At 50.3% G+C, this 22,383-nt stretch overlaps 1 protein-coding gene across 3 annotated transcripts in view; it reads left to right on the forward strand.

The window, feature by feature from the left end:
* LMF1 (lipase maturation factor 1) overlaps positions 1 to 8,076 on the forward strand; it is a 91,236-nt gene extending 83,160 nt beyond the window's left edge. For 2 of the 3 annotated variants that reach the window (XM_074346630.1, XM_074346633.1), the window contains one exon: positions 8 to 8,076. In XM_074346630.1, coding sequence (XP_074202731.1) covers positions 8 to 182 — 175 coding nt within the window. In that variant the 3' untranslated portion in view covers positions 183 to 8,076. The remainder of the gene's footprint in view (positions 1 to 7) is intronic. The other variant, XR_012500397.1, reaches the window with a different exon arrangement.
* Positions 8,077 to 22,383: the final 14,307 nt, after the last annotated feature.

A 22,383-nucleotide genomic window follows, 5' to 3' on the forward strand; every position in this document is an offset into this window, starting at 1 on the left:
CTTGCAGGTGGGTCCGGGCAGAGCACTACAGGTACAAGTTCAGCCGCCCAGGGGGCCGGCATGCGGCCGAGGGCAAGTGGTGGATTCGGAAGAGGCTCGGCCCCTACTTCCCACCGCTCAGCCTCCAGGACCTGAAGGGCTACTTCAGGTCACGGGAGTGGCCATACCCAGAGCCCAGCTAGAGGCGGCCCAGGACTTGTGCCCCAAGAAATAAAATGGCAAGACCGTGGGCCGCTGCTGAGTGGGGTCTTCACAAGGATGTCCGGGGAAGCAGACTCGGTAAGAAGGCTGTCTGTGCTTCCTGTCTCGCCACAGTCAGTCCCCGTGGTTCCCAAGTCCCTTCACTCTGGGTTCATCAGCGAGAACCACAGAAAGCCCCCAGCCCTTCCCCATCCTAGGTGCCTGCCCTTGTCACCAGGCCCCCTAGACAGCAGTGTCCTGATGTTGCTCCCAGCCCTGGTCTGTCCCAGGACCACCTGCCCGCGTGGTCCCCCCTCCATGGCTGTGCCCACCAGCACCCACCTGGGATCCTGGGCATCTATGGGGCAGGTCCGTGGCTGAGCCCCATTGTGTACCTGGTGTAGCCAAGAGGAAACCCTGTCTGCCTCTCTTCTGCTCTCCTGGGGGCCCCACAACATCCAGGAGGGGCCTGTGTGACGGAAAAGCCAGTGTTCTCTGCCTCCCTCCTCAGAACCCATGACCAGAAGCATGGACAGAAGTTCTCTGTCCTCCTTGGGCAGCCGCCTCCATGGGCCCTGAGCAAGGCACGTCCTCCTCTCCTTTGTGACCACATCCCCCAGTCTCACACCTGGAGCCTCCTGCTTCCTGATGTGCATTAGAGGGGATGGGACAGCAGAGCCCTCACCTCCAGCTTGGACCATGGGGGCCCATGAGTCCCCAGGGCAGCGGTTCTGAGCCCATTTGCCACAGGTTGAACTGGATTAATGTTTTGCTGGGTGGCCCTCCTGGGCCTGCTGCAGGAAGAACTGGGGTGCAGCCTGAACCTCTACGGCCTGGCAGCAGCTGCAAGGAGACAGACTCTCACCCACCCCTGGCCGTCTGGGGCGCCTGCTGCACTGCAGAGGGTCCCGGCGAGAACGAGGTGGTTCAGGCCAGGAGGCCAGCCCGAGGTGGGCACAAGTGTAGGTCTGTGTGGAGCACCCACACCTGCCTGGGGGGCCGGTCGGCCCAGGTGCCAACAGAGAGGCCGTGTTCCTGCTCACAGGCAAACAGGCGCCCTGTGTCTGTCACAGGACAAACGGGGCCTCACATGAGGAGCCTGGAGCCAGCAAGTCTGCCCACGGCAGCCGAGTGGAGCTGCTGTGCCTGGGCAGCCCTTCCCAGGGGGCTGTCTTGGGGGCCCTGCCAATGGTGGGAGCACCACGGGTGCCCCTGTGGGGCCCAGGGTGGGCAGGAGGCCTGAGGAGATGCTGCGCCTTGGCTTGGGTGGCCCTCCAACCCCAGAACCACAGGTGGCTCCCTGCCAGGATCCATGGTGGGTCCCCTTTCTGCCATGTTCTGGGCTCACTGCCACCCAGGGCTTGGGAGGGGAGGCCCCCAGGACTCAGCACCCCCTGGTGTGGGCTCCTCTCTGAGCCTCTGTCCAACTGTCCCCTCCCAAGGCTCCTGGGACCCACTCCACCACAAGACACACAGGCAGTGCTTACCGCTTTGGGTTCAGCAGGGGCAAGGCTGGAGCCTGTGGCCTGAGTGACACAGGAGTCCCTGAGCCCATTCACGGGCTCCCTTGGCTCAGAGGCACCCCAGGAACCAGGCAGTCCCACCCCTCCTGGGAACAAGACAGCATCCTCTCACCCAGAGGGACATCCTAGGTGACTCTAGGCCTGGGTGGGCATGTGGCCCTCTGACAAACCAGGACCCCATCAGATGTGTTCCTCTTGCAGCCCCTCACCCCTACAGAGGCTTGGGTCCCCCAGGGCCCATCCATCTGTCAGAAACAGCACTGGCCCCACCCTTGGGACCTGTCCTGAGACCACACCCTCCTGCTGAGGACAGCCAGGCAGCATCCCTCCACCCAAAGCCTCCGTGGCCCCCGTCTCACTGAGTGTGAGCCTGGGGTCCCTGCCCATCACCCAGCCTGCTCCCCAGCATCCTCCCCATCCCACACACTCACCAGCTGAGTCGGGCCCCAGAGCCTCTGCACTGGTAGCTCCTGGTGCTGACACCTGCACAACCCACGCCCCTCGGGGCCACCTCTCCTGCCTCTGTGGGACTCCATGCTGGTGGGGGCCTCGGCCTGGTTCCTCAGGGCTGGACAGACTGTGGACCTGATGAAAGAAAGGCCCGGACATGGTCTTGTCTGCTCCACCGGACACTTTCTCCATCCCATCTCACGCAAGTCTGCTGTTTCTTTGTCAACCCAAGAGAAACAGGGAGTGGGGCCCTCAGCGACACAAGGTGAGGCCTGGGCTCCCATTCCCAGAAGCTTTATCCAGGCGAGTCATCCACCTGGCACTGGGGGGTGCTGTGGGCAAGGGTCCCCCTTGCTTCTCAACAAGAAGCAGAGGCTCATGTTGAAAACCGCATTTCTGTCTGGCTCAGGTGCTGCCTTCACCTTCTAAAACTCAGTCAGTCGAAGTTTCCTGCGGTGGGGGGGCAGCAGAGGTCTCCTCTGACCACAGGATGGACAGCCCACTGGCAGGGGGCACCAGACCCTGGGTAGGCTTTCCAGAGGGGTAAGCAGTGGGTGGCCGGGGCCTTCTGACCTGCCCAAGGGGCTGGGGATTTAAGATCTGGTCTGTTCTTCCCACCCACTCTTTCTCAAGCCAACACCCCCTGGAAGCCGCTGCTTGACATGCCGGCCCTCCTGAGACCTCGACCCTACCTAGGGGCTTCTCCCCTGCAGAGTGTTCTGCCCCTGCAGCTGTCACACATCTGGATGGGGAGGCTGCCTGGTGACGGCAGTGATGCCCAGACTTGGCTGGGGCCCTGTCTGCTGCAGAAGGTGCCCCATCTCTCCTGAGCTTGGCCTGCAGAGCCAGGGCTGGGAGGTCCCACCCACCTTGAGGGGGTGAGGGACTTGGGCACAGGTCCTGTCCCCAGGAGGAGGGTGTGTGTGAGCCTCCCTCCATCTTAGGGGCTCTGGGTGTCTTCTCCTTTGCCTTGAGGTTTTCACTCAGAGATGATTTTGATGCATCTTCAGCATCTGCTGAGGCCAGGTCTGCCCTCCTCATAGCCCTGGTCAGATCAGAGCCTTCTTCCCTGAGAGGGCAGAATTTATGAGCCCTCGGCTCCCTGGGCCTCTGCGTCCACATGGGGATGGCCTGACACTTTGTGCTTTTAGGCCTCCCAGCTCTGGCGGGACGGGGTCAGGCCCCTTCCCCCACCCACCCGGCCTGGTGGCCTTTCAGGAGCAGGAAGATCTCCAAATCAATTCATGTTGAGTCCAAGAATGTCACCAGTTATTGCAACTGTCCTGTGAAGACTCAGAAAACCTGAGCACAGCACTAAACACCAGGGCGGTTGTTGAGTGCTTGGTCCATGGTGCCCCCACAACTTCCAGACCCCTGCTGCGGCGGAGGGCCTCCACTCCCGATGTTCATCCAGGGCTTTTGTCTCAGCCCCTCACCAGTCTCCTTGAAGCTCCAGCCTTGGGTTCTTCAGTCAACTGCCCTCTTCTGCTATTTCATGCACATACATGAGTTTATTTCCTTTCGCCTTTTTCAGGTTTGCATCCTGTCTTCTCAGGTTGCAGACTTGCTTTATTTCTTTCTGTTCCTCCTGATTTCTCAGACGCATCTAAGGACCCCACCCCCAAACCTGCAGGCTCTGTTTGGCTCTTGTGGGCCTTCTGGAGGTTGTGATCTCCTCTTAACACATCATGTGATAGAGGTGGGGATTTAAATGTCCAGATAAATGGATTTGGGAGGCAACCTTTTTCTTTAATTTTATTGCTGTGTTGGCCTCTCCCAGCACCCCTCACCCCATGCCTCTAGCACCCACAGGATCAATAAACACCCCTTTCAGAAGTGAATAGATTCTGGTGGAAAGGACACCTTCCCCAGTTCTGAGACAGCTGCTTGCATCCCTCTGCTGAGGGGTTCCCTTGACAACATGACAACCGTTCTCCTGACCCCGAATCCACCCCTTCCCTGTATCCCACAGCCCAAGGATACCACGACCTTCCTTCCTTTGTCCTCAGGGATTCAGTGCCAAAGCCACTAAGTAAGGTAGAACTCATATACCAATGAACTGACCTTTAAAGTTCCTAATCAACAAAATTGACAAAATCCTAGCTTGACTGATGAAGAAAAAAGAAAATATGTAAATATCAAGTCAAAAAAGTTATGTGGGGACATTACTACCAACATTACAGACAAAAAGGATTACAAGAGAACAGTATGAACAATTGTAGCCAACAAATTAGGTAGCCTAGACATATTAGATACATTTCTAAAGACGCATCAACTGTTAAAAGTAGCTCAGAAAGTCGAGTCTTGGATCACCCAGCTCACTTCCCACCTGCGTTCTTGCTCCCTGGGGCCGTGGGGGCAGCAGCGTGTCCATCTGCAGGTTGGCCTAGCCAGGCGGCGCCTCGGAGCAGGCCAGGGACCCAGTTCGTGCTTGGCCCCCAGGACCCGGTGTGTTGGGGGCAGCACCCCACTCGAGCGGGAGAGCTCGCCGGTGAGGGTCGGGGGCAAGGGGCGGCCAGCTGGGCAGCATGAGTCAGAAGTGACCAGCATGGACCCGGCGGAGACGATTCACCACCAATATCGAGACCCCATCAACAGGGAGGGGTTGCTACCGTCAAAAATAAGGATTAGGAGGGGAGGGTATAGCTCAACTGGTAGGGTACATGCTTAGCACACACAAGGTCCTAGGTTCAATCCCCAGTACCTCCTCTGAAAATAAATAACTAAGTAAACCTAATTACCTCTCCCCCACAAAAAAAAAAAGGGGGGGAGGGTATAGCTCAGTGGTAGAGTGCTTGCCTAGCAAGCACAAGGTCCTAGGTACAATCCTCAGTGCCTCCATTTAAAAAATAAGTAAGTTAATAGCATTTAACTACCTCCCCTCCCCCGCCAAAAAAGCATACAGTGCTGTATGTCAATCACATCTCAATAAAACTGGAAGGACAAAAATTTAATAAAATTGTTTTTAAAAATAAGGATAAATTAATTTAGAAGATAATGTACAATATGTGTCCATGAGAAGTTAAGTTGATTTCTAAATAGGTTTTATAGGTTTTGTAGTTTGAATTTCATCTGATTTAAATGGTTTACTTTAAACGTACGTGTGTTGAGTAACTTAAATAAAATGTATTATTTGTTAAAAAAAAAAAGTGACTCAGGTCAGGCAGAAAGATCTATAATAAGAAGACTGAATCAGTAATCAGAGACCTCCCAAGAGAGAAAAATACTGGCTCAGATGGCTTTGTTAACACATTCTCCTAAGGATTCGAAGAAAAATTAACACCAAACCTACCCAAACTCCAAAAATTTAGAAGAGGAGAGAACACTTCCTGCCTCATCCTATGAGGCCAGTATTACCTTGGTAACAAAGCCAGACAAAGACACTACTCTTCTTTATGAATATAAATACAAAAATCTTCAACAAGATACTAGCAAAAGAAATCTAACAGCATATTAATAGGATTGTATATACACCATGATCAAGTGGGATTTATCCCAGGAATGTGGTTCATCAGTCAGTGTGATTCATCAATCAGTCAGAATCCACAGCTAATTTAATGGTGCAAGACAAAACTTTCTCCTTATGATCAGGATCAAGACAAGGATGCCCATTTTCACCACTGCCATTCTACACTACTGGAGGTCCAGCCAGAGCAATCAGTCAAGGAAAATACCTAAAGCCTTTGGAGTTGGAAAGGAAGAAGTAGAACTATATTCACAGATGACACAATCACAAATACAGAGAATGCCAGTTAGCCACCCAAAACTACTGGAGCTAATAAGCCAGTTCAGCAAAGCTGCAGGGCACAAGACCAACACACAAAACTCAGGTGTGTTTCTATACACCAGCAATAAGCAATCTGAAAAAGAAACTAAAAGGAAACTATACCACTTATAATAGCATCCAAAAGAATAAAATACCTAGAGATAAATTTAACCGAGGAGGTGAATGATCTATACACCGAATAGTACAAAACATTGCTGAAGGAGATCAAAGAAGACCTAAATAAATTGAAAGGCATCTGTCCCTGGATTTGATGACTTAATATTGTTAAGATGACAGTATTAACAAAGTATCTACAGAGTTGATCAGATCTCTATCAAAAGTCCAATGGCCTTTTTTGTAGAAGTGGAAAGGGCAATCCTCAGATCCATATGGAATTGCAAGGGGCCCCAAATAATGAAAGTGAAATTGAACAGAAGGTTGAGGGGGAGGGTATAGCTCAGTGGTAGAGCACGTGCTCAGCATGAATGAGGTCCTGAGTTCAATCCTCAGTGCCTCCACTTAATTAATTAGTTAATTAATTCCTGATTACCTCTCCCCTCAAAAAAAACTAAATAAAAAAAAAAGTTGAGGTACTTGCTTTCCTGATTTAAAAACTTAGTACGAAGCTACAGTAGTTAGAACTGTGGTAGTGGCACAAGGACATAAAGACCAAGAAAACACAACGGAGAGCCCAGAGATAGACCCTTGCATATATGGTCAAATGATTTTTGGCAAGGATGCCAAGACCATTCAATGGGAAAAGGATAGTCTTTTCAAATGGTGCTGGGAAAAACGGGCCTAAAAGCTAAAGAATGAGGTTGGGCCTTTACCTCACACCATATTTAAAAATTAATTCAAAATGGATGAAAAACCTAAACATAAAAGCTAATGCTATTACAACTCTTGGAAGAAAACATAGGTTAATCTTCATGACCTTGGATTTGTCAGTAGATTCTCAAATACGACTCCAAAAGCAAGAGCAACAACACAAAAAATAGGTAAACTGGACTTCATCAAATTTAGAACTTTTGTGCATCTAAAGACTGAAGAAAATGAAAGGACAACCCACAGAACAAGAGAAAACATTCAAAAGGCATGTATCTCAAGACTCTAGTATCCAGAATATTGAAAGAACTCTTACAACTAAGCAACAAAAAGACAAACACCCCAATTCAAAAGGACTTGAATGGACATTTCTCTGAGGAAGACATACAAATGGCCAACAAGCTCATAAGAAGATGCTCAAAATCCTTAATGAGAGAAATGTACATGAAAACCACAATGAGATACCACTTCACACCCATCAGGATGGCTCTAATTTATTTTAACAGAAAAAAACAAGTGTTGACGAGAAGATAGAGAAATTGGAACCTTCGTACACTGCAGTTGGGAATGCAAAATGGTGCAGCTGCTATGGGAAAGTCTAGCAGTTCTCAAAAAGTTAAACACTGAATCAATCACCATATGATCCAGCAATTCCACCTCTGGATGTACGTCCAAAAGAACTGAAATCAGGGACTCAAACAAATACTTGTATGCCAATGTTCACAGCATCATTATTCACCATAGACAAAAGATAGAAACAACACAAATGTCCACTAACAGGTGAATGGATAAATAAAACATAAAAGGGAACATTATGCAGGCCACAAAAAGGAATCACAATGTGAATAAACCTTGAAGACATTATGCTCAGTAAAATAAATCAGACACAAAAGGTCACCTATTTTGTGCTTCCATTTATAAGAATATTTAGAACAGGTAAATCTATAAAGACAGAAAGTGGACTTGTGGTTGCCAGAGGCTGGGGGAGCGGAGAATGGGGAATGACTATTTTGTTGTTGTTTTGTTTGAGGAGGGGAAGGTAATTAGGTTTATTAATTTATTTTAATGGAGGTACTTTGGACTGAACCCAGGATCTCGTGCACGCTAAGCATGTGCTCTACCACTAAGCTATACCGTCCTCACTAACAGTGACTGTTAATGGGTACAGGGTTTCCTTTTGAGGTGATAAAATATTTTGGAACTAGACAGAGGTGATGATTGTACAACACTGTGATGTACTAAATGACACTGTTGTTCACTGTGAAATGACTGATGTTATGCTAAGCCAATTTCACCTCAATTTTTAAAAATAAAACAAAACCAAAAAAGCTTCCTAAGTGTCCTGAGACCCTGGACTTCCCTGCCCCAGGGACTGGGAGACTTCCCACTACCAAGATCTAGTGGGAACAGTGGGCATGGGGGCAGGTAAAGTGTTTCATCCCTTATTTGCTGAGTACATAGGTCTGGATTCACGTGAGGCAGCAATTAGCCAGTGGGATGGAAAGTGGGCGTCCATGCACATGACCTCCCGTGAGTACTCTTAACTGATGGTCAGGGAGCAACAGTCACACGTGCAACTACCAGTCAGCCAAAGAAAAGGCAAGCGAGTGAACTGGCGGCCGTGGCTGCATCAGGTTGGCAAGTCCACTTCCCCACCCTTACCCAGACCGGCTTCTCAGCAAAGCCTTGGGGCACAGCTGGGGTCATGCCCCCTCCTCTTCAGGTGCTCAGTGGCCTTGCTCCACTTTGATAATATATATTCTTTCCTTAAACCTCATGAGCCAACCTCTCTCTGCTGGGTCCCAGCTATCCACTGGGACCGACCTGACTGGGTGGGTGCAGCTGAACCCTGCCTCTGGGCTGGGTGGCTCATTGTTCTAGGGTCATATCTGCACAAGTGGTCCACACAGTGCACAAGATTACAGCTTTATAATCAGTCCTGGTACCTGGTGGTCTTGGCCCCCACCACTCAAAACTGCCTTGACTGTCATTGGTCTTGCTGAAAGCAAGGTGCGGTTTCTTGTTCTAATACAGGCAGACTTCGTTTCACTGCACTCCACAGATACCATGTTTTCCACAAATTGAACGTTTATGGCGACCCTGCGTCCACCAAGTCTATTGGCGCCATTTTCCAAAAGCATTTGCTCACTTCAGGTCTCTGTGTCACATTTTAGTAATTCTCATAATAATAATGAAAAAGTTTGAAATATTGCATTTGTTATGGTGATGTGTGATCAGTGATCTTCGATGTCACTAGTGTAACTGTTTTGGGTGCCACAAACTAAGACCATGAACTTAATGGATAAATGTTGTGTATGTCCCAACTGCTCCACGGACCAGCTGTCCCCCATTTCTCCCTCCTCAGGCCTCCCTGTTCCCTAAGACACAACAATATTAGGCCAATCAGTAACCCCTACAATGGCCTCCAAGTGTTCAAATGAAAGGAAGAGTCACACGTCTCTCACTTTAAATCAAAAGCCTGAAATGACTGAGCTTAGTGAGGACGGCATGCCAAAAGCTGAGACAGGCCAAAAGCTAGGTCTCTTGGACCAAACAGTCAGCCAAGCTGCAAATGCGAAAGAAAAGTTCTAAGGGAAATTAAAAACGCTACTCCAGTGAACACATGGATGATAAGTGAAACAGCCTTACTGCTGATGTGGAGAAAGCTTATGTGTTCTGGAGAGAAGATCAGAACAGCCACAACATTCCCTTCAGCCAAAGGCTCATCCAGAGCAAGGCCCTAGCTCCCTTCAATCCTGTGAAGGCTAAGAGAGGTGAGGAAGCTGCAGAAGAAATTTGGAAGCCAGCAGAGGTTGGCTCATGAGGTTTAAGGAAAGAGGCCGTCTCTGTAACATCAAAGTGCAAGAAGCAGCAGGTGCTGATGTAGGAGCCACTGCAAGTTATCCAGAAGGTCTGGCTCAGATCATTCATGAAGGTGGCTACACTGAGCAACAGATTTTCAATGCAGATGAAACAGCCTTCTATTGGAAGAAGATTCCATCTAAGACTTTCATGGCTAGAAATGAGAAGTCAATGCCTGGCTTCAAAGCTTCAAAGGACAGGCTGACTCTCCTGTTAGGGGCTAAAGCAGCTGGTGGCTTTAAGTTGAAGCCAGTGCTCATTTACCATTCTGAAAATCCTAGGGCCCTTAAGAACTATGTCCAGTCTTCTCTGCCTATGTTATGTAACTGGAACAACAAAGCCTGGATGACAGCACATCTGTTTACAACACTGTTTACTGAATTATTTTAAGCCCACTATTGAGACCTACTGCTTAGGGGGAAAAAAGTCCTTTCAGAATATTACTGCTCATTGACAATACACCTGGCCCCCCAACAGCTCTGATGCAGACGTACAGCAAGATTCCGTTTTCTTGCCCACTGACACGTCCCCCAGGCTGCAGCCCGTGGATCAAGGAGTCATTCTGACTTCAAAGTCTTATTATTTAAGAAATACATTTTGTATGTCTATAGCTACCATAGACGTGATTCCTCTAATGGATATGAGCAAAGTAAATTGAAAACCTGGAGAGGATTCCCCATCCTAGATGCTATTAAGAACATTTGTGATTCATGGGAAGAGGTCAAATTATCAACATATTTAGGTGTTTGGAAGAAGCTGATTCCAACCCACATGGATGACTTTGAGGGGCTCAAGACTGCAGTGGAGGAAGTCACTGCAGGTGTGGTGGAAGTACCAGGAGAACTAGAATTAGATGTGGAGCCTGAAGTTGTGACTGAACTGCTCTAATCTCATAATAAACCTTTAAGGGACGAGGAGCTTCTTATGGATGAGCAAAGAAAGTGGTTTCTTAAGATGGAATCAACTCCAGTTAAGATGCTGTGAAGATTGTTGATATGGCACAAAAGATTTAGAATATTATATAAACTTAGTTGATTAAGTAGCAGCAGGGTTTCAGAGGACTGATGGCAGCTTTGAAAGAAGTTCTACTATGGGTACAAAGCTGTCAAACAGCACTGCAGGCTACAAAGAATCATTTATGAGAGGAAGTCAATCACTGTGGTAAATATTGTCTTATTTTAAGAAATTGCCACAGTCCCCTCAACCGTCAGCAACCAGCAGCCTGGTGAGTCGGCAGCCAACAACATCAAGACCCTCCACCAGAGAAAAGATTACAACTTGCTGAAGCCTCAGGTAATAGTTAGCATTTTTTGCAATAAAGCATTTTTAATTAGGGTTGTACGTTTTTTGGACATACTGCTGTTGCACGCTCAGCAGACTACAGTATAGTGTAACCATAACTTCTAAATGCTCTGGGAAACCAAAACCTTAGTGTGACTCACTTTATGCAATGTTCTGTTTATTGCGGTGGTCTGGAACTGAACCCACAGTATCTCTGAGTTGTGCCTGTAGTTTATGTGCAGATAGTGGACGGTGTTGTTTCTTTTCTTCCTGCCCACGGCTCTTGTTTCTTGTGCTGGCTTCCAGGTTAAGGCCCCCTATTTCTCTTATGACCTCTTCTCTTTTCTCTAATCTAGAAGTTGTCTCTTTAAGAAATCTCATCATAATAAAGCTGGTCTACTGCAAAAACCCTGTGGCTGAAACCACATAAAAATGTTGGGGAAAAACAAACTTTGTATCTGAACTCACAACAAAGATAATTCAGTGCAAGAAGGGAAACTGAAAGCCAGAGCAGTGCACACGAGGCTGCAGGGAAGAGGCACCTTGTCCTGATGACATGAGGACTCCCAATAAAGGCCTTTGCATGAAACTAGAACCCTTGCAGGGCCAAAACTAATATTAGAGGACAAAATCAAGAAACACAATCTGGTTCTTTGAAAATATCCGTGAAAGGGATAAACCTCTAGTTGCAATGATTAAGCAAAAAGGAGAGAAAACACAATTATAATATCAAGAAGGAAAAAGGGAACATCACTACAGATCCGATAGACACTGAAAGGATAATAAGAATATTGTAAACAACTTTATTCTAACAAATTTGACATCCTAGTTGAAGTAAAAATTCCACAAAAGATATAAATTACTAAAACTGACAAAGAAAGAAAACCCAAATAGCTCTGTAACAATGAAAGAAATTGAATTCATAATTTAAAACCTTCTCACAAAGAATACTTCAGACCAAGATGACCTGATTGGTGAGTTCTAGCCAACACTGAATGAAAAACGGTATCATCCTAAACAAACCTTCAGAAAACAGAGGTGGAGAGAACATACACTACTGATCAGAATATAAAAAGGTACAACTGCTCTGAAAAACAGTTTGGCATTTCTGAAAACATTAAATATGTACTACCATACAACCCAACCATTCCCCTCCAAGGTATGAAAACACAGAGACTAAGCAGTGTTTTTATCAGGTTTATTCATAATAACCAAAGAGCTGAGAACAGCCCAGGAGTCTGCAGCAGGCAAGCAGATGAGCCCACTGTGTTGTATCCACACAACAAATAATCCTTAGCCATCAGCAGATCAAATTACTGATGGACGTTTAACCTCAAAAACATTGTGCTGAGCTAATCAATTTAGAAACAGAATACATAGCATATGATTCCACTTACACAGAACTCTAGGGAGGAAAAAAGTCTCAACTACAGGGACAGAAAACAGGTCCACGGTGACCTGGGGCTGACTGGGAAGTGGAACAAGGGAATATTTGGGGGCTGGAAACATTCTGTATCTTAACTGTATGGTAGGTGCCTGGTGTACACATTTGTCAAAAACCATCAAGCTGTACACTTAAAATAGGTGCATTTTATGTTGTGTAAATGACAACTGACTTCCTGGATAAAGCCCTGATTTGTAGATTTTTTTTTAGTTTCCATGATCTAAATACTCCCACCACATCACTCGGCAAAGAATGGGGAAGGGGTGTGCATGGTCGGTCTTACACAGTAGAACAAGCCAGCTGTGGTACACCACCCACCTCAATCTAGTGGGTTTTGAAAACAAAAGGAAACAAAGAAACCTTGAAATATGAGTACAGCAGGCTAAACTAAGTAAGACTTTTAATGCCAGGTGTTGACAAAGCCATAGAGCAATGGAAACACTGGTTAAAAGCATAGGTTGGCGGCATCTACTAAAGCTCACACTGTACATGCCCAGGACCCAGCAGTGCCACAGTAGGGCATCCATGACAGAAGCATGGACAGATGTCCCCAGGAGACATGCACTGCATGTCACAGCGGCACTGTCATTAAAATCCAAAAACATCCATCAGGAGTGAAGAGACAGACGGGGTCGTGCACACACATGATGGGACATGACCACACCTGAATACACGCCTCATGATTCCATTCACAATGTGACGCTCACAGCACCGTGAGCGAGCAGGACAGCTCCGCGGCGCTAAGGGCACGTCATGGGCACACTGGGGGCACTGGGGGGCAGTTACACTGACATTCAGTTTGTGAACATTTTCTGAGCTCACACTCTGTGGACTTATGTATGTGTTCCAATTCACAATTGAAATGTTTTAAACAGAAATCTGATTTCATCGTCACATGTCAGACCCTACTTTCTTTCCACTGTTTGTCACAAGCTGTGTGTCTTCACAAACACGTTTAAGACACTGTTGCGCCCACTGGGCTCCAGATGGGTTTCCCTCTTGCACTGTGACTGTCACTTTCCAGTTGCTGGTTGCCCACCCCTCACCCACCCCCACCCTGCCACCGCGTGTGGAAGGGTTTTCTGTTCCCGAAGTTTTAAACCTGCTAGGTGAAACTCAAAAGCCACAGACGCCCCTCCCTCCATCCCAGGAGGTTGGTTCTTTCTGAAGTCAACTTTTGAACCCAGAGGGACCAGAACAAGTTTACAAAGCTGGCAGCCGCCCCAGTGGCCTACATGTACCTGCAGGGACACCATGTCTTAGGACCAGATGACCCTCTCACCTGCCTTCCTGCCGCGCAGGGTCCATGGTTCCGTTCTTCCCGGGAGACTCGTCCGAGTCGCCACCCCCGCTGGCTGCGCGGGGCTGCACCTGGGCGCAGGGCTCCGGCGCCAGCCAGCAGCTGCGCTCTGCGGAGGACACACATTTGCATCTCAATAACTCTGCTTGGAGCTGAAGGAGCCAGCTGTCGGAGCCTCGGGAGAAACGCGCCTTGTTCCTTTAAGGGGTGGCTCGAGGCGCTTCATCAAGTGGCCTCCATCTCCCCGCTGGTCTTCACACTTACACAATTCTTCTGGACGAAAAAAACGTGGAGCGCCATTAGCGCGTTATCAGGGGCCACTGTGTGCCCATCAATGCCCCTCAGTCCATTGTAGCTGCTGTGCAGCTGCAGGGCTGGCGCTGGGCAAGCCGCCGGCTGGACTGTCCCTGCGTCCAGTCTGTCCGTCCCCACCAGGCACTGTGGCCATCCAGCCCTTTCACTATCCCATCCAGTGGAAGTGAACAGCATGTTCAGAGCTCATGAGCTGTCCTGGGGAGGGACAAGCCCCAGCCAACACCCGCATCCCCAGATCCTCTCCTGACTCGCTGGTGGATCTCATCAACCAAGTGAGGCCTGTACTGTGAGCCCCCGCGTCACTGTACACCGTCCCGGGCAGGGTGGCTCCCTTATCCCCTGGGTCTAGTGCACAGGTCCGCCTGAAAGGCCTTCCCTGGCCACCCCTGCCCATCCTTCACTGGAAGTCTTGGGATGGGTACTACCAGTGTTTCCTGCTTCGGTGTCAGCTCCACCAGGGAGGGCCAGCAGGTCAGCTGTGGTGGGTTGAATAGTGTCCCCTGAAATTCACATCCTCCTAGAACCTTAGCACATGACCTTAGAAATAGGGTCTTTGCAGACGTAGTCAGCTAAGAGAAGGGGATGCTGAGTGAGGGTGGGCCTAAAACAATGTCTGGTGTCCTCACACTAAGAGGAGACACAGAGGCACAGGAGAGACCATGATGACAGAGGCAGAGACGGGTGACGCAGCCCCAACCCAGGGACGCCAGAGCCCCCAGAAGCTGGATGAGGCGGGAAGGTTCTTCCCCTGGGAGCTCAGATGTCCGGGCTAACTGTGAGATGGGACATTCCTGGTGTTCCAGACCCACCCCCAGGTTATGGTCCTGTGCTTTGGGTACCCTGGAGACCCACACACCCTGCAGAAGCGGAGGCAGCACCTCTAGACCCAGGAGAGCCATGCAGAGCATGTGACCCAGGGTGGCCCCCATGGCCGCCATCCTCACCAACCTGGGGGCACAGGTGGGCAGGTGCCTCCAGGGACAGTGACCCCACCAAAGGTCAGGGGTGAGGGGCAGCGAGACTACTGGTTCTGCTCTGGGGGCCGGTCCCGCCCCACCAGCTCATGCAGTGCCCCCTCCCAAGCACTGGGCCCTTGACCCCACCTGCCCCCGAAAGTCCTTCACACTCAGCCAGGAGTCACCCCAGACTCCTTGCCCCCCTGCCCAGGTAGCACACTGCCCTAGATACAGGCGACTTTGGGTATGCATCCCTAGGAGGATGGGGTGCTAGGTGTTCTTGGGGGGACAACTGGGGAGGGCAGGGGCCCCAGGCCCCCAGTGCCTTGCTGCCCCCGCCCAGGGCAGGTCTAGAAGGAAAGACACCCTTCCGCAGATTCATCCTCAAATTCCTCCCCCAGGTGGCCATGCCAGGAGGTACCAGCAGGCCTGCAGCCCAGGGTCAGGCTCTTGGAGCTCCTGCACCCGGTGCAGAGAGAAGGGGCTTCCATCGCTGGCAGGTCCAGGCAGGAAGACACTGGAACTGACATAACAGGCACCATGGAACCACAGGCCCTTCCCAGGAGGCATGACCAGAAGGATGGGTCAGGGATAGACCAAGAGGCTGCCACTCTGGGAGGGGAAGAGCCCCCTGCCTGGGAGGGGACCCGCCCCATCTCTCTTTCTTTCCCATAAGGGCACCAACCTTGTCTGACACCCTCTCAGGGGGAGCTGGATGGACCAACCCCTTGAGGAGCTGAGGACATGGGTCACCTGGTCCCTTACCTGCCACCCTTGGGGCCAGGTGAGCTTGGGGGTTCAGAGGGAATCAGGACCTGGGCAGCCCAGGCATCAGCATCAACACTCGGGGTTTCTGCAGGGACCCGGGGGAAGCAGAGACGCAGGGCAGGCTAGAGCACGGCGTGTTCTTGCCAAATGTCTGAGGAATGGTTTCCAAGAGTGTTTGGGGTTTGGAATTGCAGTTCAGGGCTGCAGGCAGCATCCTGTCATGGACTTTCCTGGGGAAGAGAGACCCCTCCCTAGGAGAGAAAGAGGAGCCAGTGGAATCCTGGAGGCTGGTGGGGCCCCACACTCACGTGTCCACACCCATGAACAGGCGTGAACACAGGCATAGCCATGTACACATGGATGTGCACACAGGCACATGTGTTCATCTTAAGTATGCAGTTGTGTGTATGACTTGTTATACTAATAACAGTTTCATAAATTGTGTGAATAGCTAAATATTCTGGAAATAGGACCTGACCTTCTGCCCTGGGGGCCATAGTAGAGGCAGCCACACCAGCCTGTCCCACACACTGGCAAGGGTGTTTGCCCCACTGGCAGCCTCCAAGCAGCTGGAAACAAGCTCTGGTGAGCTCAGAACACCCAGGTTCAGAAGCCTCTTCCAAAGGAAGGTCCAACATCCCAGGGGTGGGGGTGCCCTCCACTGTCTGACACCCACACCTGCAGTCCTGTCAACTCGTTCCTACGCTGTCCGACAGCACAGTGTCCACCAGCCCCTCTCTGGAGCCAGGGTGGCACCAGGAGGACCCCGTCTGGCTGCAGGACCCCTGGGCTTCTGCCCACAGCTGTGGTGGGTCCTGTAAGAGCCCCCAGCCTGGCCTGGGGCTGCAATGACCAGCCCATCCAGAGCAGCTGTGGCAGCCATGCGCCCAGGCATCAGCCCCCACTGCCCACAGCCCACCGGCTCCTTCCACATGTGCTGGTGTCATGAGGTCTTGGCTGGTGGGACACAGTTATCAAGGGTACTCCCCTCTATCGCCCCCGAGTGCTGGGGCAGGAACGGCGGCAAAGCCCAGAGGGGCCTCCAAGGGAGACAGAAGCTCTAGAGGTCACAAGATGGGTCTGCCCGCTGATACCACCAAGACACATCACCTCATTCCTCTCCTTCTTCCGTCCCAGGGCTGGCAGAGGATGTCCTGGAGGGGCTCTGTGCCTTCCTGAGTCAGCTCCACCTGCCCCCAGCCTGGTCATGCCTTAAAGGCCAGGGGGCAGAGCTGACCAGAGAGGAGGGGACGGCCCCTGAGACCACAGGCACCTCGAAAAGGAAGACGCTGGGATCCCTGGACTCTGTGGAATCCCTGGGGCAGGTTGGTGGGGAGGTGGCAGCCGCTGCGGCGAGGGCTGAGAGGGACAAGGCCCCACCCCGGGCGGGGAGCAGCTGGCCGTCACCATCAAGGCCCAGACACCACAGTTGCGTAGACAGATCAGCAAGCTCAGTCACTGCGCCCAAAACTCCCATCTGCACCCCACTGCTGGCAAGCCCAGAGGCAGGCAGTGTCCACTTTCAGCCGGACACCCATGGATGGGTCCCTAAACAAGGCAGGGGCATGAGCCCAGGTCCCTGCGAGCAGCATGAGGTGCAGAGGTCCCATTCCTTCCCAGAGAGGTGCCCAGGGCCAGCACTGAGCTCCCCACCAGCCCACAAGAAAGGAATCCACGGGCACCTCACAGGTAGGGGCCAGAAGCTGAGGGACTCTGTGGAAAGACTCGCCAGCCCTAATGGTCCTGCAGTCCCAGCCTCTGAGCTGAAACCTCGGCTCAGAGAGCTGCCAGCTCAGCCTTCTCAGGGCCTGCAGTTCCAAATCGGGGCCAGGAAGGGAAGGCACCCCTGCTCCAGTACCAGCCAGGCAAACCACGCACAGAGGGCCACACCAAAGAACTGCCCACAGGGCTGGGCGGTGGGAGCGCCGCTGCCAGGGGCCCATCAGAGAGGGCTCAGGAGTGGACCCCGAGATGCGTCCACAACCTAACTCCCAGAACCTGTGGATGTCACCTCACTTGGAAAAAGAGTCTTTGTGGTTGTGATTAAATTAAGGATCTTGAGGTGAGATCATCCGACCTACCAGGATAGATCCCAAATCCAATGACAGTGTCCTCACAGGAGACAGAAGAGGAGAGACACAGAGGAGAAGCCATGAAGAACAAGACAGAGACTAGAGGGAGGCAGCCAAAGTCCAGGGGCGCCTTGGGCCCCGGAAGCTGGGAGAGGCAGGAAGGACCCTCCCCTGCAGTATCTGGAGAGAGCTTAGCCCTGGGACACCTTGATCTCAGACTTCTGGCCTCCAGACTGTGAGAGGATAAGGGTCTGCTGTTCAAGCCACCAGGTTTTGGTGATTTAACACTAACCTACCCACCACCCGCCTTAGTGACAGTGTGATGGGGTGGCCCCACCTCCTCTGACTTCTCTGGGCAGCCCTTAGGGTACAGCAGACCTTCACAGCTCAAGACTCACCTTGGCCCCGGCTTTACTGGACATACCCAAAGTAAGAAGCAGAAGTGCTTCTCCTTTGATAACTCAGATGAAATGGACCAACTCCCACCAAAACACAGTCAAATTCGCCCAAGATGTAATATACTAAATAGCCCTGTAACTGTTAAAGACATCAAATCTGCAGTTAAAAATACGAAAGAGAACTGTCCAGGCCCAGGCAGTTTTTCTGGTGATTCTACCAAACATTAAAGAAGAAATAACACCAATTCTCTCTGATCTCTTCCAGAAAACAGAAAAGGAGGGACCACTTCCCAGTTCATGTTACCAGGCCAGCAGGTCCCAGAAACAAACACCAGAAAGGACAAACAAGAAAATCACAGATCAACATCCCTCGTGAAATAGGAAATGAACTGCCCAGGAACGCAAGGCTGCTTCAAAAATTGAAAATCAGTTAAAAGGCCAAATAAGAAAAACCACATAATCATATCAATAGACACAGGAAAAAAATTAGACAAAATTCAGTATCTATTCGTGATTAAAAAATAACAACTTCTCAGCAAATTAGGATGAGAACTTTCTGAGCCTGAGGAAGGACGTCTACACACCCACAGCTGCTTAGTGGGAAAGGCTGGTGCTTCCCCTAAAAGATCAGAACATCGGCCTGTCAGTGTCATCCTGGAGGCCAACAGAGAAAGCCGTTCCAGAGCCACCCTGGGGTTGGTGGGGGACCCTGGCAGTTTCCTCCGGAGTGGCCCTCAGGGCTGGCATGTGACCCGCCAAACTCACCAGACCACATCTTCACACTAAGCAATCACACCTTGGTTTTAGGAGCAAAAAGAACAGGAGCAGGGCCCCCAGGCTGTGGTCCTCTATGGGCCTCAGTTTCCTCATCAGCACACGAGGGTACGGCCCAGGTGACCTCTATGGCTCTGAGGGTCCCAACCCTCACTCTTAACACACCTGCAAAGACCCCATTTCCAAACAGGGCCACCTTCACAGGTTCTAAAGACACATCTTTGAGGGGCACCACTCAGCCCACCATAACCTGTGACCCCAAGGGCTCCACGAAGCTGAGGCCTCACATACTCACACACAGGACAGTGGCCCCGAGAGCCCACCCTCAAGCCAATTCCCACAACCCTGCTCCCCTCTTACACCCGCTCAGGGCCCACCCTCACACTCACACTGCTCAGCAGGGAGGGGGCCCCTGACCTCTGACCTTTCCCCAGGTCTAGTGCTGAGCTGTGCCTGGGCCCAGGGTGGGCCTGCAGATGCCACACAGATAGGAGTGTCCTGGTCTCATTCACACAGGGCAAGAAGAAACCCACCTTCTTCTAGGCTGTTTCCCTGGCCATGGCTCAAACACCTCTCCTGATGACACTGGGGCGCTGCTCATGGCAACAATGACCCATGTCTCCCGGTCTCTGTCCTGCAGGAAGGTGACCAGGGCCAACCAGACAGTTGCTGTGCAGCCACCACTGGGATGGGCCGGCTCTGGCCCTGCAGGCATCCCCAGGGGATGAACCCTTGCTGCTCCACCTGGGCCGCCCTCTGGTGACCCTCTGGAGACCCTCCCTCTCCAGTTCTTGCATGTAACCGGCCCGCTCAGAGTCTGCTTGTGCCCGCGACCCCACTCCAACAGCCTCACAACTGAGGAGACCCCAGACACAGCCAGGCCCTCCGCCCAGGCACCTCACGGCCTCCTCCTGACCCCTAGGCTGCTTCCCTCCAACTCTGTCCCAACCCTTTCCCAACAGCCACCTCCAGCCACTGCTACCGCCCCACCAAAAGCATGTCCCCCACCACAGCTTCAGCTGCTGGGCCTGAGGCCCCTAGTCCCCCAGCCACCCCACTCACTGGCCCCCACCTCCTTGTGGCCCCAAGTACACCGCTCTCCAGCCTGCTGCTCACACTGACCTCCCCGGGGGACCATCCTGACACCCCGTCAGTGCAGTGAATTAACCCTGACGCAGTCCCATGAACATACCCACCAGTCCACTTGATCTCTCCTCGCTCAGGAGATGCTGACGTGCCCTTAGGAACGGGCGCGTGAAACTTGCACGCTCATGCACAAAGCCAAGGCCACTACCTGTGGACCATCGTACTCAGGCGTCCACCTCGAACCACTCACCTCTCTGCTCAGGTCGAGGAGCACACTCGGGTGAGAAGCGCGGGGAAGGGCGTGGCCCGGGGGATGGAGCCCTGCCGACCACAGCCCAGGCCCAAGGGCCCCTCCTGGAGACCCAGCCTGTCGTGACCACGCCCCAAGAGTGGGCGGGGCCTGAAACAGGACGTGGTGACGCTCCTTAAAGACGTCACGCTGTCCACCTGAGCCTGCTTGAGAAGCCCACACAGCCTCAGGCAACCCTGAGTTCCAGGTGAGCAGAGACCCCAGCTAGGTGGGCGGGGCTTCCTACCTAGAGAGCTGAGAGATGATGGTAACCAGGTATGGCTTAAGAGGCCAAGCTGTGGAAATTTGTTACACAGCCACAGAAATCTAACAGTCACAAAGGAGGCACTCAGCAATATTTCTATGAACTAGAAATATTACAAAACCGATCACAATACAGTAAGACCACAAGTTATTAACAGTGTCAAAAAACAGAGAGAAAAAAGACCCTCATGTGGAAATTTTTTTAACCTATTAACTCTTGGATGAGTGGGGAAATACAACTAAAATTACAGAACTTCTAAAAACTGACATGAAAACACTACTATTCAGAATCTATGAAATACATTTAAGGCACTGATCACAGGAAAATTAATAGTATCAAATATTTTTATACAAAAAGATGAAAAATTAAATTCCCAACCCCAAAAAGCTTAGAAAAAGAACCAAGTAAATCAGTGAAGAACATAAGGACATAATAAAAATGAGGATAGGCATTATGAGGTAAAGAACAGAAAAACAATGGTCCTGATTAGTAAACCAAAATCCTGATTTTTAAATTAACAGAATAGGTCGTGCATTAGTCAACTTAATTGTGAAAAGAGAAAGCCAAATATACAAAATACATAAGGGGAAATAACCATGAAAACAAAACAAATCATAAAACAGGCTACTTTGCATCAGTCTCTACAAACACATTTGAAAACCTAGATGAAACAGATAATTTCATAGAGAAATACAGTCCCCAAACTGGCCCTATCAGAGATGGAAAACTTAGACCTATTTTCATGGAAGAAATAGTTACCAGGAACAACCCCGTCCTCCCCCCAAAAAGCAACAGCCCTAGATAATTTCACAGATAACTTCTACCAAATCTTTAAGGACCAGATGGTCTCAAAGCTTTACAAATTATCCCACAGCATTGAAAATGCTTTTATATTCTCTTTCTAATGCAAGAAGAACATTGATAACCTAACCATGATAGAGACAGTAGGAAAGAAAACATTCACTAGTCAATATCAATTATGAATACTGATGCAAAAGCACTAACCAAAAACATTGGCCAATAGAATACAACCCCATGTAAGGAAAATAATACACCACAACGAAGGGGAATTTATCCCAAGACTTCAAATTTGCCTCACTATCAGAAATTCCACACATAAAATTCACTATACTGATAGATTCCAGGAGAAAAACCACATGATTCCCTCTGTAGGTACAAAAAAGCCCTGACAAAATTTAATACCCATTCCCAATAAAAAAAAAAAAAAAAAAAAAAAAAAAAAAAAAACTGTAAGGAAAACAGGAACTGATTGATATTTTCTTAACAAAATAAAATATTTATGCCTTTTCCTAAATTCATCACCCCCCTAAAAAAGATGCTAGTGCCAACATTGTACCGAGGCATTAGCCACTGCAATCAGATAAGAAAAATTCGTGAAGATCATTAAAAAAAAGTGAAAAGAAAAGAAACTGTCTCTATTTGCAGAGGCTATGATTGTATACCTGGAAAAGCCTGGAACAATGAATGCTGTGCAGTTAAACTTTCTGTGATGATGGAATGCTCTGTACCCTCCGTGTCTGATACAGGACACCCCCACCACAGGCGGCTACTGAAATTTGAAATGGGGCTCCTGTGACTGAGGAACCAATATTTGGTTTCACTTCATTTTATTTTATGTGCACGTAAACTTCCCAGCCACACATGACCATCACATTGGACAGGAGGCTCGGCCCTAGAAAATCAATGGGGAAAACGGACTCAAACAATAGGTGAGCGCAGCGAGGCATGAAATTAACACACAGAAATCCAGAGCTTCGTGTCCACACAAAATAACCAGCGGTGAAAGTGCAGAAACCCCCATCAACATC

This window comes from Camelus bactrianus, chromosome 18, assembly GCF_048773025.1.
Source record: "Camelus bactrianus isolate YW-2024 breed Bactrian camel chromosome 18, ASM4877302v1, whole genome shotgun sequence".
In the NCBI taxonomy this organism is placed as follows: domain Eukaryota; kingdom Metazoa; phylum Chordata; class Mammalia; order Artiodactyla; family Camelidae; genus Camelus; species Camelus bactrianus.